The sequence below is a fragment of the Pelophylax lessonae genome (genome assembly GCF_965119305.1).
Source record: "Pelophylax lessonae genome assembly, chromosome: 8".
Taxonomy (NCBI): Eukaryota; Metazoa; Chordata; class Amphibia; order Anura; family Ranidae; genus Pelophylax; species Pelophylax lessonae.
In genome coordinates this window covers 14,149,358-14,166,981 of record NC_138775.1, presented here as the reverse complement: position 1 = coordinate 14,166,981, position 17,624 = coordinate 14,149,358, and the positions used below count along the sequence as shown (strand labels likewise).

General features: G+C 48.2%; 1 protein-coding gene across 1 annotated transcript in view; it reads left to right on the top strand.

Moving 5' to 3' along the window:
• The window catches only part of PLXND1 (plexin D1), a 240,597-nt gene that overhangs the window by 173,229 nt on the left and 49,744 nt on the right, over window positions 1–17,624 (top strand). The window contains exons 23-25 of the mRNA XM_082265543.1: window positions 4,166–4,273; window positions 9,623–9,753; window positions 14,411–14,609. Coding sequence (XP_082121669.1) covers window positions 4,166–4,273; window positions 9,623–9,753; window positions 14,411–14,609 — 438 coding nt within the window. The remainder of the gene's footprint in view (window positions 1–4,165; window positions 4,274–9,622; window positions 9,754–14,410; window positions 14,610–17,624) is intronic.

The window sequence follows — 17,624 nt, the reverse complement described above, 5'->3', positions numbered from 1 at the left end:
GTAAGAAGCACGCCCCTAGGGACACACTTAACCCCTTGATCACTAATAAAGTTAACCCCTTCCCTGCCAGTGTCATTTTTACAGTAACAGTGCATATTTATAGCACTGATTACTGTAGTAATGTCACTGGTACCCCCAAAAGTGTCAAAAATGTCAGTCAAGGGTCCGATCTGTCCTGCCGCAATGTCGCAGTCCCGCAAAAAAAATTGCAGATTGCCGCCATTACTCGTTCAAAAAAAACAATAAAAATGACAAAAATCTTTCCCTTCGTAAACGCAATAACTTTTTCGCAAACCAATCAAAATACGCTTTTTGCGATTTTTTTTTTTACCAAACATATGTAGCCGAAAACAAATTGGCCTAAAATGTTAAAAAATTGTGATTTTTACATTTTTTTTTTTTTTGGAGAATTTCATATAAAAAAATGTGAAAAATATTGTTATTTTTTCAAAATTGACGCTCTTTTTATATTTATAGCGCAAAAAGTAAAAATTGCACAGGTGATCAAGTACCACCAACAGAAAGCTCTGTCTGTTTGTGGGAAAAAAAGGACGTCAATTTCATTTGGGTACAGCGTCGCACGACCTCGCAATTGTCCGTTAAAGTCACGCAGTGCCGAATCGCAAAATAGGGCCTGCTCAGGAAGGGGGTAAAATCCTTCCGGGGCTTTAGTGGTTAATGGACGCAAGCTCTGCTGTTTAGCAATGGCAAATGGTTTTCACAAGGAAACCGCGCAGAGGATAAAATGAATGGGAAGGAAATGGTAAACAATCATCTGGAAAAGGAAGTGAGAACTGAAGATGTTTGTTCGGTTTTAGGTAAAATGTGTTTTTGTTGCTGGGATGACCACAGACTGCAGTGCTCTTCACATGCCAACTTATTGTTAGAAAAACAGAAGGAAGACACATGTCCTCAGATCAGAGGGTGACACATTGTGAAAGAGCCATGTGCTGCTCTAAAAACTTCCCATTCAGCAGAAGTATGACCTTTATTACCACCATCCAAGCCTACATAAAGCCCAACTCCAGACAGAATACCACCCCCTATCCTAATCTCCATAACATAAGGGGGAGGTGTTCTATAGTCCACAGCAGAGAACTGGGTGTGTGGTTTGGAGCGCTTAGTACAATGTTCATATGGCTTGGTGATTCATTCAAAATATTTTTTAAGAACGTCAAATACAGCCAACATGTTTCAGGGTAAAGTCCTCCTCCTTCTACAGGGTTTAAAACCAATAGTATGTAATTAAATCTGGGATTTAGTTGGCTGCCCTCTTTGCTAGTTAGATACATTGATGATTCAAGCCCTATTGTAGACTTAATCTAGGCTTCTTAGTGAACTCTTGTGCAGATCCAATCAGGGCCGATCCTGGGCAGGTGCACAGGGTGCACCGCACCCAGGCGCCGTGAGCTGAGGCGGAGGAGGGGCGCCAAAGCTCCGGTGGCAGAGTCCTTCCCTCCTCCAGTGGCAGTGGCCCGCCCCGGGTGCCACTTACATGGGGTGTGTCAGGCCGCCAATTACAAACCGTTGGTTCAAGCCCTAGGAGAAGGCTTTCCCCGAAACCCGTTGGTTGTATCTCATGTGAAATTTGTGCTAGGTACGCCCAACCATACACCCAAAAATAAAACTGATGAGCAACTGGCTTGTCTATCATAACCAACAGGGTAGCAACCTAGATCCAAAACCAGGTCCCCCACCACACACCACACCCAAGACCTGGGACAAGGGGTGGGTAGGAGGAAGAGCTGCCCTGGGCGCAGCAGTGGGAGGGGGCACACCCTTATTGCATACATATTTCAGATCAGTGGCCAGCAACCAGCAGGTCGTGACCTAATGTCTGCTCTGACAGCTACTGCTTTCACATTGTGCTTCAACTTGCCTGCTCTCCACCCTATCCATCCACAGCTGGTATGAAAAACATTGCCGTGCATAGGCAACTACCTTTTTAACTGCTAGAAAGCAAGCGTTTGGTCACGAATATGCAGTGTACATGCCATGCAAACCATGGGCAGCTGAAGCAAGGGGGCAGAGAATGGGCACAGGGTGAAACCTCCATTCTATGGTATGCATTAGCAGCAGGGAAGGTGGGTGCAGTTCCAGACTCTTGCCCTGAGTTTTAGATGAACCTGTCCTAAAACTGCTTCTACCACAGGTTGATCTTCTTAACTCCTTCAGTCCACTCACAGTGGCCTTTTAAGTGGGCTTTGATGCCCAGGAAGCAGTGTGGCTTCCTAATCATGTGACACCTGGGATTGGCTTTACAGCTGTTGCATGATTGGGAGCCTACCCTGCTGGCTCCCAATTGGAAGCCATGACTGAGAGCTGTCAGTGACAGCTTAGAATTGTGCTGGGAGCATACTCTAGGCACCCAGCCTCAGGCCACAGTGGACGCCTGTGTGCACTAGTTGGGCGTTGAAGCCCCAAACACCACCTAATGCCACTCAACCACCACCTCAGGTCACCATGAAAGCTCAATCACCACCTCAGGCCACCCAACCACCACCTCAGCTCACCGTGGAAGCCCAGCCACCACCTCAGGTCACCATGTAAGCCCAACCACCACCTCAGGCCACCCAACCACCACCTCAGGTCACCATGAAAGCTCAATCACCACCTCAGGCCACCCAACCACCACCTCAGCTCACCGTGGAAGCCCAGCCACCACCTCAGGTCACCATGTAAGCCCAACCACCACCTCAGGCCACCCAACCACCACCTCAGGTCACCATGAAAGCTCAATCACCACCTCAGACCACCCAACCACCACCTCAGCTCACCGTGGAAGCCCAGCCACCACTTCAGGTCACCATGTAAGCCCAACCACCACCTCAGGCCACCCAACCACCATCTCAGGTCACCATGGAAGCCCAACACCACATCAGGCCATCCAACCACCACCTCAGGTCACCATGGAAGTCCAACCACCACCTCAGCTTACCATGGAAGCCCCACTACCACCAGGCCACCACCTTAGGTCACCATGTAAGCCCAACACCACCTCAGGCCACCCAAGCACCATCTCAGGTCACAATGGAAGCCCAACTACCACCTCAGGCCACCCGGCCACCACCTCAGGTCACCATGGAAGCCGAACCACCACCTCAGCTCACCATGTAAGCCCAACCACCACCCAGCCACCACCTCAGGTCACCATGGAAGCCCAATCACCACCTCAGGCCACTCAATCACCACCTCAGGTCACTCAACCACCACCTTAGGTCCCCATGGAAGCCCAACCACCACCTCAGCTCACCACGGAAGCCCCACAACCACTCAGCCACCACCTTAGGTCACCATGGAAGCCCAACCACCACCTCAGGCCACCCAACATCCACCTCAGGTCATAATGAAAGCCCAATCACCAACTCAGGTCACTCAACCACCACCTCAGGTCACAATGGAAGCCCAACCACCACCTCAGCCACCCAGCCACTACCTCAGGTCACCATGGAAGCCCAACCACCACCTCAGCTCACCATGGAAGCCCAACCACCACCTAGCCACCACCTCAGGCCACCCAGCCACCACCTCAGGTCACCATGGAAGCCCAACCATCACCTCAGCTCACCATGTGAGCCCAGCCACCACCTCGGGTCACCATGGAAGCCCAATCACCACCACAGGCCACTCAACCACCACCTCAGGTCACCATGGAAGTCCAACCACTACCTCAGGACACCCAACCACCACCTCAGGTCACCATGGGAGCCCAACCACCACCTCAGGCCACCATGGGGTGGCCTAACTTTTCAATATATACATTAAAACAAATTCTCACTCCCATCGCTCCAAAACATCTACTAGCCGGAAGAGAACCATGCAGGGCTGATAACACACAATGAGACTTCAATGTAGTACAGGCAGAGAGCACAGGAAGTTAGAAGCTCACTCAATTTCTGACAGGATCAACATTTTTTTTGCACTTGTTGTAAAGAAATAATAAAACCAACAGATCAAAAGGGAACAAATAAGAAAAGAATCATTGTTAGGTTTACATACATCTTAGATTCACAGTTGCTTGTGTGACCCTTTGGAATATGGTACCCAATTGCTTTTATGTCATTAATTAAAACTCTGAACCTACATGACTTATGCATTGACCTTGAGGAGATATGAGGATTGTAAAGGGTTTTCAATGGAGATTCTATGTGATTGTCTTTCATAGTGCTCTTCCTTGTATGAGGATCGCTACATCCAGCCCATGCAGACCTTCAATTCCCAGCTGAAGATCCCAGTGCCTGAGACCCACCCGCTGCTGTCCCCCGACTGGAAGGTGAGTCCAGATATAACTTTATTACAATGACTACCTTCTTTTTCTTCTCAGTCAAGTGAGTCTGTGCCTTGCCCATGAAGTGCAAAAGCAACCCCCCTCCCACTGGTATGCCTATTGTTCTGCTCCACTTACATGTATTTGTATTGAACTGCATAAGGTTATTGTTGTTCTGTACTATGCTGACAATTGGTGGCAGTTTTAGGCCACTACTGCTTGTCTACCTATGTGATTTGGTATCTCCCTTAGTTCTCATCCATTGCCTTCTATATACTGAAGGACTGAGCTGAACTCTAAAATAATCCTGGATTTCGATGCTCAGGTCAGTGACCCAGTCTACTGAAGCACAGCCATGGAACTAGCATTGCACAATATCTGCCCTTGGTATTTCTCTCAGGTTTCCTATAAGTCTTTTTCCAGAACAAGGACTATGAAACCCTACACTGCACTGCTAGCTCGGCTCTCTAACCCCCCCCATAACCCCCCCCCCCCCCCCCCCCCCAGGAGAACGGAGATTTGTCTCTTCCCAGAGCTTTGGATCAAATCCTCCCAGAAAAAAAAATTTCAACCTTCAGATGATTCCGTTACCCGTTACTTTCTCCTTCCATTTCCAGACATGGGTTTGTATTGGTCAGGATAGGCTGAGGACAAGTTACAGACAAGTCCTTAGAACTAAATACATTTATTAATGTTTTCACCTTTTTTCAAGTGTTCTTTCATGTCTCCTTTTACTATGTAATGCTAACAGATTTTTTGTTCTGTCCAGTCAAAAACTAACTAACACTAAGTGCCGGTTCACATATATGCAGAGGCGTAACTAGAACCTTCAGGGCCCCGGTGCAAGAAACCATGAAGGGCCCCCCCCCGGACCCTTGGCCGGGGCCCTTCCCTTCAAGCCTGGGGCTCTTCCCACTGATCCTGGGGCCCTTTACTCTCTTTGCGGGGCCCTTTATTACGGTCCCACTGCAGGACCCTTTCATGAGTTCTGCAGTGGGCCCCCTTCCTGCCATCTTGGGGCCTCCCCACGGTGGTGGAATGCCAGGGCCCGGTCGCAAGTGTGACCTTTGTGATCCTGGAAGTTCACCCACTGGTGTCAGTAGTTTTTATTTTTTGGTATTTTAATTGTATTATTTTTTATCATTTTATTTTATTTTTTTACAATGTCACTGACTATGACTCTGTCCATTCAGAAAAGGAAGGAGCTGATAAATTACATATTTATGGACCCCTTTCTGGTTCTCTATTGTGACACATCCCCTGCAGCAGACTGCAGGAGAGGGAAGGGAGCACAGTGGGGGGGGGGGGGGAATCTTGTGAACCTAAAAGCACTTGCGCAAAATGCTGCAAAAACACCTGTTAAATGCCTGAGAAAACTCCAGAAAAACACCTGCAATTTAAGCAACGCCTAGATGTGAACGTAGCCTTAAGCCCCGTACACACGTACCGATTGTCGGCCGTAAAGATTCGGCCAACGACCGATCGGCCGATTTTCGGCTTGTTAGTATGATGCTTCCAATAGCCGACAGCGCATTTTCGGCCGAAAAGAATCTGTCGTGCAAGCATTAAAATTTTTGTTGGCCAACACCAGAACGGCCGATTGTTCGCCAGTCAGTACAGATTTCGGCCGACAGACAGCAGATTTGCAAGACTGGGCATGCTCAGAGAAGAAAAAAAACACGGAAAGTTAACCATCACATGACATCACTTCTGCAGTCGGCTGTTGTTGGCCGACAAAATTCGTGTGCAGTCTTTTGCAGTTTTCAACAGACACGACAGCCCTGGACAAAAGACGATCGGTACGTGTGTACGGGGCTTTAGGCTCTGATCACATCTCTGCATTTTTGGGTGATTTTCTGCTCTAAGCCTCAGCTCTAAAAATGCCCAACAAGACAAATCTCATTCATTTCAATGGCCCCTGTTCACATCTGAGCAGTGGCGGCTGGTGCTCCATGGGCAGGGGGGCCAAACCGACCGCACACCATACCCCCCCCCCCGGACCACACAAGGCCGCAGCCCCCAGCGAGACAGGAGAGGAGAGGACAGACAGGACCCCCCCCCGCTCACTCACCCTGCTTGGATGCAGCAGCAGGCGGCAGCGGCTTAGGCTTCTTCCCCCATCTTCTGTGTCTCCTCCCTCCTCCTCCATGCCCAATGGCATGGCTTCTCCTTTCGGCCAATCGGGAAACTGGTCTCAAAATCCGCTTCCTGATTGGCCAGCAGGAGGATCCGTGTGACTTCATTCGCTATTGTCACACAACTGGGTGGGCTCGGGGTGCACTGCTCTGCGCCCCGAGCCCACCCTTTTTTTTTAGCCTCATAGAAGTACATGAGCTTCTTTTTTTGGCAGATTACAGGCATTTTTATTTTTTTCCATTGGTCACTTGTCAACCTAAAAACGCCTGTAAAATGCGTGGAAAAAACTCCAGAAAAACGACTGTAAAACGCCTGCAATATAAGCAACGCCCAGATGTGAACGTAGCCTCAGGCTCTGATCACATCTTGGCGTTTTTGGTCGATTTTCTACTCACCCCAAAGCTCAAACACACACGCCTTTCTCTGCAGTCTCAGCTACACTGGACAGTAAATGAATGGGAAATTCTCTGTGCTGAATGTTTTCCTGTTCATTCACAAACTGAAGTATAGTAAACATAGTTTACTATGCTTCAGTTATGAATGAACACACTGAGCAAGTGTGTTCATTTAGAAAAGGAAGGGGACAGTAAATTACATATTTACCAGCCCCTTCCCCTGCTGTCCATCCGGAAACAACCCCTGCAGCACCTGGGAGAAAGGAAAGGTGGGAAGCCATTGGCACTGCGGGGCGGGGGACAACATGGTGGGAAGCCCAGGCAGTAGCGGGAACAGCACTGCACTTAGTCATTAGGGTGTGCCCAGGCACACCTGGCACACCCCCTGCGCACGCTTATGGTATTGATATCTGAGCCCAGTTCACACCAAAGCATTGCGCTAGGGAAAAAATGTAGACATGATCCTTTTTTTTTTTTTTTTTTAGCACACTAAAATGAGTTACAACGCGCGTCAACCTATGCACGTAAAATAGAAAACAAAACACTACAAAAAAAAAAAATCTACAATAGCCGCGCATCAACGCGTTAGCACTTTTCTATGCGCTGGGAATGAGCATTTCATGTAATTTGGATGTCCAGGAGCTGTGGAGATCGCGGTGTTCACCAAAAACAGATGAAATCTGAGCCGCCTGAAGCCAAGCTCAGAATTAAAAGTTAATGAAGTGCTCCCGGTGTTTAGACGATGCTGATTAGTGATGACAATCGCTCCTTCCTGCTGTGCCAATCAGACCAATTACCAGAGAAGGGGACTGCTGAGAACAGGAAATTCAATGGCCACTTTTATTGGCTGGGAGCCTTAACTACTTCAATACCGGGCACTTTCGCCCCCTTCCTACCCAGGCCAATTTTCAGCTTTCACCGCTGTCACACTTTAAATGATAATTGCGCGGTCATGCAACGCTGTACCCATATGACATTTTTATTGTTTTTTTTTTTCATACAGATAGCGCTTTCTTTTGGTGGTATTTAATCACCGCTGGGTTTTTTATTTTTTACTGAAAAATAAAAAAGTCAGAAAATTTTTGAAAAAAAATAAAAAAGTTTTTGTCAGTAAATTTTGTAAATAAGTAATTTTTCTCCACTGATGTGCGCGGATGAGGTGGCACTGATGGGCATTGATAGGCTGCACAGAGGGGCACTGATGAGGTGGCATTTATGGGCAATGATGAGGAGGCACTAATTTGCTGCACTGATGGGCACTGATAGGTGGCACTGATAGGTGGCACTAATATGCGGCACTGATGATCACTGATAGGTGGCACTGATGGGCACTGATAGGTGGCACTAATATGTGGCACTGATGATCACATATAGGTGGCACTGATGGACACTGATGGGCGGCACTGATGAGCACTGATAGGTGGCACTAATATGCGGCACTGATGATCACATATAGGTGGCGCTGATGGGCACTGATAGGTGGCACTGATGGGCACTGATAGGTGGCACTAATATGTGGCACTGATGATCACATATAGGTGGCACAGATGGACACTGACGGGCGGCACTGATGAGCACTGATAGGTGGCACTAATATGCGGCACTGATGATCACATATAGGTGGCACTGATGGGCACTGATAGGTGGCACTGATGGGCACTGATAGGTGGCACTGATGAGCACTGACGGTCAGCGTGGATGGGCACTGATGGGCGGCGCTGATGGGCAGCACAGATGAGCAGGCACTGATGGGCACTGATTGAGGTCACTGGTGGGCACTGATTAGGGTCACTGATGGGCACTGATTGGTGTCACTGATGGGCACTAATTGGTGTCACTGATGGGCACTGTTTTTTCTTTACTGTAATCAGGGCACTGATGATCAGTGCCCTGATTACCTGTCCTGGACTTCCCTTTTAGGAGGAGCCGCTGATTGGCTCTGCCAGCCAGCCACCCAGATCCACAGGCCCTGTACCAGCCAGCCTCAGGCACTGTACCAGCGAGCCAAATACTGTAGCTGCTGACTTTTAATATTAGGAAACTTACCTGTCCAGGAAGCCCGCCATGTCGGCACCCCAAGCCGATCCGTCCATCAGTTTCGGGTGCAGGTGCCGGCATTGCAAGTAAGGGAAACCTGAAGGTTTCACTGCCGGTTTTCCTACTGCGCTTTCTGAATGGTCCCATCGTCTTCTGGGACACACACAGGTTCTAGAAGGCAACGGGGGTGCACAATGAAACCGCGGAAGTAACATACCTCGCCGCAGCGACATGGGACAGAAGTCCCAAAGAAAACATGCCAAAAAGGTACAAAAAAAATTAAAATAAAGAAATATCGAAAAAGGAGTGGAGGGGGGGGGGGGGTTGTGCTCTTGTAAGAGACTGAGTTCAAATTTTGCCTGGAACTCCACTGTAATGCCCAGACTCAATTTTGCAACTTTGACATGTGTTAGTAAAACTGTACATATGAACTACTTGGTGTATCCAGGTGGAATATACCTTGTTTTTTTTTTTTTTGTTTTTTTCAAGCTAAATTGGGATTTAATTTGGTAGTAAATGGTAATGCATGGGAAAGCACCTGCATGTGCACAGATGTGCTGGAGGCTGGGCAGAGCCCTTGGGTATGTATATCTGCGAGAGGGTGGGCAGAGCCCCCTAAGAGATGGACTGAAGGTCCGCTTTATTAGATAAATGGTGTAATAAACAAAAACGGTGTGATGACGGGAAACTGTTTTGGTTCATGTATGGGTAAAAATCCGAAGGCAGAACGTTCTAAGATCAGATCTCTGAGGTCTTTTTTTTTTTATGCGTTCGCTTTATGTCTCAGGTACCGGAAAGCTGTCAATCAACCATGGAGGAGGGGATCATCACGCTGTCAACTCTCCTGAGCAATCGCCATTTCTTGGTCACCTTTATCCATGCAGTGGAGCTACAGAAGGACTTTGCTGTGAGGGACAGGTGAGGAGACTGACGTTTCATAAGAGATGCAAAGTATTTTTCTTTTGCAGTACAAAAATATAGCACTCACCTCCTAGAGGGCCCGCTGGTTTGGTCCAGGGGTTCTTACCCTAGTAGGTCCACCAGCAGAATCCCGGATAAGCCCCCAAATGTAGTGGTACTCCATAGGAGCATGCAGTATTAAAGGTTCCTTAGGTCTTTTCCCGGAATTGCTCTAGTTACTCTTCTGGTTCAGTGATCAACTTAGGGGTATTATTCATAGGTGTGCGCAGCCTATTGCTTTAGGGTGTGCACCCCAAAGTTTCAATACACATGCATGTGTGTGCCTACATGTATATGGCCCCGGTACAATACTCTCCCTGCTGACACAGTGAAATAGAAGTGCGTAGGCACTTCTCTTATGGCAGAGCAGGTCAGAGGGAGATCTTTCCCATCTCTTCACTGGCAAACAAAGCGATAATGCTAATGTGCCCTAGGTGGTTAGGGTGTGCCCAGGCACACCCGGCACACCCTGTGCGCACGCCTATGGTATTATTGTTGATGTTTTATTAAAGACTTGAACTTGAATGGGGCAGGGTAATCATGATATACTCCAACAATGCTAAGTAGTAACTTGAGGACACCTATCTTCCTCCTAAAGATCCTGAACACAGTCCTTGCAGCAGCAAACAATGGGCTGAGCTACACGGGGACACAATAAACAATGTCCACTATAAACACAAGCTGACTGATGCAAGCAAAAGGGATGGTAGCAATACACAGTCACTGGGATCTCACACAATGGTCTGTACTCACCAATACCCTTGGATAGTTGGATGCCTCCATCTAATATCTGTTGGAAATATCTCCTGTGAAGTCTTCAGACCAGATCCCCCAAAAAGAAGTCCCTCAGTCAGCTCCAGCAGAGTCCCGCAGCATAGGCCCCACAGTTAGCCAACTAGGACTTTGATGAACAGATGAAGAAGCACAGCTAGACCTGCCCAGAAGGGCAGAAGCCCTTCAGGCTAGGATCTCCTCCTCCACAAGAAGATCCCTTCTGTTCCAGGCCCCACGCTATTTATGCTCCCTCCCTTCCACCATCTGGGAACCCTCAAAGACAACAAAAACAAGAGAAAGGTGCACCAACCTAGTGCGATTCCATTATAAACATTCATTAAAAGAAAAAATGTAGCTCACGCATGTCAAAACAAACTGAAGCCAATTCGCATCCAGGACTGCTGGAATACTCCAATGAGGCAAGGAGACCAGATGGCGTCCGTGATGGCTTGGCTGGCTCGTTTCAAGGGAGAACCCTCTTCCTCAGAGCCAAAAGAGCAAATAACCCACCATGCATTTATACATATGTACACGCACAATCTGTGCTAGGTATAGACCGATTATCGGCAAGGCCGATATATATCGGGGGCCGATATGCACTTTCCCCGATATATTGGTATGGGCCCCGGAACTGGCTGATGTTGCCGATATTTTTGTGACGTCGTTCTGCCTTCTTAGGCCACTTCCATTGCCTTGGACAGCCTCTTCTGGAGTTGGGACTAGTCTCGCGGGAGTGTATCACAGCCATACACCCACCCACAGCAGCCCGGTGCCAGCCAGCCACCCACATCCACAGGCCCTGTACCGCCAGCCAGCCACAGGCACTGTACCAGCGAGCCAGCCAGCCACCCACAGTCCCTGTACCAGCCAGCCACAGGCACTGTACCAGCTAGCCAGGCACTGTACCAGCCAGCCAGCCACCCGCAGCCTCTGTACCAGCCAGCCACCCGCAGTCCCTGTACCAGCCAGCCACAGGCACTGTACCAGCCAGCCACCCACAGGCCCTGTACCAGCCAGCCACCCACAGCCCCTGTGACAGCCACCCACCCACCACAGGGTGCCAGCCAGCCAGCAACCCACCACAGGGTGCCAGACAGCCAGCCACCCACCACAGGGTGCCAGACAGCCAGCCACCCACAAGCCCTGTACCAGCCAGCAACAGGCACTGTACCAGCCAGCTGCCCATAGGCCCTGTACCAGCCAGCCAGCCACCCACAGCCCCTGTGCCAGCCACCCACCTACCACAGGGTGCCAGCCAGCCATCCACCACAGGGTGCCAGCCAGCCAGTCACCCACAGCCCCTGTGCCAGCCACCCACCCACCACAGGGTGCCAGACAGCCAGCCACCGACCACAGGGTGCCAGACAGCCAGCCACCCACAGGCCCTGTACCAGCCAGCCACAGGCACTGTACCAGCCAGCCACAGGCCCTGTACCAGCCAGCCACAGGCACTGTACCAGCCAGCCACTCACAGCCCCTGTGCCAGCCACCCACCTACCACAGGGTGCCAGACAGCCAGCCACCACAGGGTGCCAGTAAGCCAGCCATCCACCACAGGGTGCCAGACAGCCAGCCATTAAGCATTAAACAAAAATTAACATGTTTAGTAACAGATTTGTGTCAAAAATTAGCTCTATTTTTCAAAACTTTAAATGTACAAAATATTGGCCCATATTGGCCGATACTGATACGTTGTGACCAAAATATCGGTATCGGCCCTGAAAAAAACATATCGGTCTATCCCTAATCTGTACCCTACAGGTAAACCTGCAACCAGCGAGACACAGAACAGCCCAGAACAATCACAAGCCACTCAACTGATTACAGTAAAGCCAAAGAACTAAATTTGCCCAGTCTAATTAGCAACCTACCTAGGAGGGTGCTACATCAAAAAATGTTCCATATAATAATAAAACAGAATAGAAGAGATAGAAAAGTATTTTATTGAATGAACGCTTCCTGCCTGTCATTGCTTTGGGATGCAGTTGAATATTTTGTAATGTGTCAGCGAGAATGTTACTTGTAAAAATCACCTCGGGAAGATCTGCACACAGATGATTCCTCGATTTGTGACATTTAAAGGAAACGTGTCATCGGAAAATCACGTGGAGGGCCATGGCCGGTCTGTGCTGTCTGTCTTTTGACTTTTCTGGCCTCCGCACTTTTCAATCTCCGACACAAAACAGATACAAAGATCATCAGATCTGCCGCATGGCCGTGCATGGGAGGCAGACAGTTCTGCGCTCAATAATTGCCGCTTTAAGCAATGGCTGCCTACATAGCTTTATAAACTGGTTTCCTTTAAAGCTGCATTGAGTCTGAAACGAAAGTCAAATCTATATATACAGTATCTCACAAAAGTAAGTACACCCCTCACATTTCTGTAAATATTTTATTCTATCTTTTCATGTGACAACACTGAAGAAATGACACTTTGCTACAATGTAAAGTAGTGAGTGTACAGCTTGTATAACAGTGTAAATTTGCTGTCCCCTCAAAATAACTCAACACACAGCCATTAATGTCTAAACCGCTGGCAACAAAAGTGAGTACACCCCTAAGTGAAAATGTCTAAATTGGGCCCAAAGTGTCAATATTTTGTGTGGTCACCATTATTTTCCAGCACTGCCTTAACCCTCTTGGGCATGGAGTTCCCCAGAGCTTCACAGGTTGTCACTGAAGTCCTCTTCCCCTCCTCCATGATGACATCACAGAGCTGGTGGATGTTAGAGACCTTGCGCTCCTCCACCTTCCATTTGAGGATGCCCCACAGATGCTCAATAGGGTTTAGGTCTGGAGACATGCTTGGCCAGTCCATCACCTTTACCCTCAGCTTCTTTAGCAAGGCAGTGGTCATCTTGGAGGTGTTTGGGGTTGTTATGTTGGAATACTGCCCTGCCGCCCAGTCTCTGAAGGGAGGGGATCATGCTCTGCTTCAGTATGTCACAGTACATGTTGCCATTCATGGTTCCCTCAATGAACTGTAGCCCCCAAGTGCCGGCAGCAGTCATGCAGCCCCAGACCATGACACTCCCACCACCATGCTTGACTGTAGGCAAGACACACTTGTCTTTGTACTCCTCATCTGGTTGCTGAAGGGGGGGAGGGGTCAGTTTGGCATGTTCACCCAGGGCTTTAAATGATCTTGACCCGGCACTGACTCAGAGTAAGGGATGGATCCCACAAAGCCGCAAATCAATGCAGGCACACTGGTACTGGCCACGCCTCCAACACGTTTCACTCTGCCCCTTCAGAGCTTAATCATGGGAATGCTTGAGCTTCCCCGTGATTATGCTCCGGGGGCAGAGTGAAACGCGTTGGGGGTGTAACCTGGTGGGGTACCAGGCTGAGACTGCCAATCATTTCAGTACCAGTGTGTCTGCATTGATGTGCGGATTAATGGGATCCATCCTTTGCTCAACAGTTGTTTGGAGGCGAGACGAGCTCCTTCCCTGGCCTGCACTCACAGTGGTGGACACAGAATTGCTTTTCCTTGTACCCTGAGCGGCACACATTTTCCATTACTGGAACTCAGAGTAAGGACTCCTTTACATAAGCAGTAGCCCTCTGAAGACCCAAAGTGAATCGCTCTTCAAAGGGCATTTAACAGGCAGTTAGGAAGCAATATATCACCACCTCACTGCCTTGTTTTAACCCCTAAAAGGCTGTACCACCATGCTGTGTCACCATTCACTTGAACCCATTGAACACAAATTGGGCAGACCTACCGCCACTCAGCAATACAAGTCATGTGACCTGGGATTGCCAATATAGTGTGCCTTGTGCTGTAATATTCTTCATAAAACTGATGCCCACCTGCCTTTGTGTTCTGATTACTCAGGTGTAACTTGGCTTCTCTGCTCACTGTCGCCCTCCATGGCAAGTTGGAGTATTACACAAGCATCATGAAAGATCTCTTGGTGGACCTTATCGACTCGTCAGCCCCCAAGAACCCCAAGCTGATGCTTCGCCGGACCGAGTCGGTGGTGGAGAAAATGCTGACCAACTGGATGTCCATCTGCATGTACAGCTGCCTCCGGGTAGGGCGCTCAGAACAGAATATTTGTAGCAACATTCTCCCGAAACACTGTCAGTACAGCTAGCAGGTCATGATTTCCAGTTTTTCCCCCGTGGGAACAAAAAACATTGCCATTTGGCAACAGGAATGTGGGGTAATGCAGTTCCAGCGCATCTGGCACTGAATATCTGTAGTGATGAGGGGTGGTGGGGTGTGATGGAAGGTCTATTGTTGCTGGCTGCTGAGGGGTTTTATTGCTGTTGTAGGGGATCTATTGTTGTGGGGGTTGTATTGTTGCTAGGGAGGTCTATTGATGCTAGCTGGGGGATCTATTGTTGCTGGGAGGGGTCAAATATTGCTGGGAGGGGTCAATTAATTCTGGGAGGGATCTAAGGTTGCTGACTCCTGGAGGGTCTATTGATGCTCGCTGCTGGGAAATCTGTTGTTGCTGGGCTGGATTTATTGTTACTAGGGTGTATTTTGTTTCTGGTAGATCTATTGTTCCTGCTTTTCTTCTTATCATGAACAAATTTCATACAAATTACTTAGCAAGAAAAAATAATACCTGGTTCTTTACCGCTTGCCGACCAGCCGCAGTCGTTTTTACTGCAGCAGGTCGACTCTGTCCGGGAGCGCTAGTGGGGGCACGTGAGCCCATTCGCCACAGGGGAAGCTAATCAGAGGGTCCCTCGATCGCTCTACATCGCTCTATGTAAACACAGCAGACCGCTGTTCTGTCAGGTATGAACACAGGGATCCTCCTATTTAGGAACATGGATCTCTGTGTTCATGCAGCAAGCCCCCCCCCCACAGTTAGAAAGCACCCCCTAGGGACACATTTAATCCTTTGACCGCCCTGTGTTAACCCCTTCCCTGCCAGTGTCATTATTACAGTAACAGGGCATATTTTTAGCACTGATTACTGTAGTAATGTCATCGGTACCCCCAAAAGTGTCAAAAATGTCAGTTAGGGGTCTGACCTGTCCGATGCAATGTCGCAGTCCCGCAAAAAATCGCTGATCGCTGTCATTACTAGTAAATAAAAAAAATGTATAAAAATTACATAAATCTTTCCCTTAGTTTGTAGATGCGATAACATTTGCGCAAACCAATCAAAATACACTTATTGGGATTTTTTTTTTAGCAAATATATGTAGCAGAATACAAATTGGCCTGAAAGGATGAAAAAATTAGATTTTTACATTTTTTTTTATTGGGAATGTTATATAGCAGAATGTAAAAAAGATTGTTTGTTTTTTTTTGTTTTTTTTTCACAATTGTCGCTCGTTTTTCATTTATAGCGCAAAAAATAAAAAGCACAGAGGTAATCAAAAACCACCAAAAAAAAACTTATATTTGTGGGAAAAAAGGACATCAATTTTATTTGGGTACAGCGTTGCACGACTGCGCAATTATCAGTTAAATTAATGCAGTGCCGTATCGCAAAAAATGGCCTGGTCATTAATGGGGCAAATCCTTCCAAGCCAGAAGTGGTTAAAAAGAAAGGAGAGCGCCTCAAAGTTTAAACTGCACAGTTTATAGACTTCATGTCTCAGGAAATGCCGATGCATTTCAGGAATGACCGCTCCCTTCATCAGGGATACAAATACAATGGATACTTATTTCTTTTTTTAGTTGCTAATGTCAGTGCTTTAACCACTTCCCGACCGCCTGCCGCATTTTTACCTATATACCTATATACCATACCTATTCTGAAGACTTACCTAGGATGGGTTCCAGTGCCCCACCACCTTGTCTCCCTATTGGAGCAATAGGACAGTCCAATCACCAGTCCAGATAACAAGGTAGAGAATAAATATCTGATTAAATATCTAAATATGCCTATTATACAGTTTTTATAGCACTAACAGCTTTACAATATAAAGAGAGACGGTACAATTACAATACAAGTCAAGAAAAGAGGGTTAGGAGGGCCCTGCTCCGCAGAGCTTACAATCTAAATATGTAAATATAGTCCATGACCCCACTGCCCTGCCTTACAGGGTCAGACTGACCAAGACGTTGTAGTTCGGGTTTAAGTACACAGACTGAACGCAGTTATTACTGTCCTGTTGGTGGAGGTGAAAGGTCGGAGGTCATGTTGTGACAGCGGTGACCCCGGTAATAAGCGCTCTCTGTTAGCAGAAGAATAGAAGTCTGCAGTTGATTATCCGTTGATCCCAGTGTGTGTGAGGGGGATTCAGGGAGGGGAGGTGAAGTGACTCTCATTCATGGCAGAGTTTCCATATACTGAGCCCGGCCATCCACATGCAGCCGGTTCTGTCATTGTTGGACCCCGTCCATTCCCCCCGCAGTCCCTGCAAACATGTGATACATCAGTACAGCATTGTATTGTCATCTGATCCTCTGTGTCACTTGACAGTGCGGTTGTCACGCTCAGCTGCAAGACATCTGTCTGTACGGCCGAAGCTTTTATTTAATGATGAGGAATTAAAGGGATTTTCTTCCTTCAGAGAACAACAGCCCTAATTAAAGGGCAATTCCGACCAGTCAGTTGAATGCAAAACAATGATGGGAACTGCTTTAGCTGGCAGATGATTTGTAGAGCATTGAAAACAGCCTTGTGACTTCCCCACCTAGGGGTGACAACACTTTTTAGAATTAAGAGTCCAGCTGAGTTTGTGTCACTGCCCCTCCTCCTGTCTGCTCTTTGGACCCTACTGTCAGTACCCACCCAGCTCTTTCCCTTATACTGTATTTCACTGCCCTGCTTCCTGTCTGCTATTTGGATACCATTGGTGGCACCCACCTAGCTCTTTCCCTTATAATACACTGCCCCGCCTCCTGTCTGCTCTTTGGACCACCCAGACTGCCCCTCCTCCTGTCTGCTCTTTGGACCACCCAGCCCTTTACCTTATATGTCACTGCCCCTCCTCCTGTCTGCTCTTTGGACCCCCCCCCCCCCACTGGTCACACCCACCCAGTTCTTTCCCTTATATGTCACTGCCCCGCCTCCTCTCTGCTCTAAAGACCACCCGGCCCTTTCCCTTATATGTCACTGCCCCGCCTCCTCTCT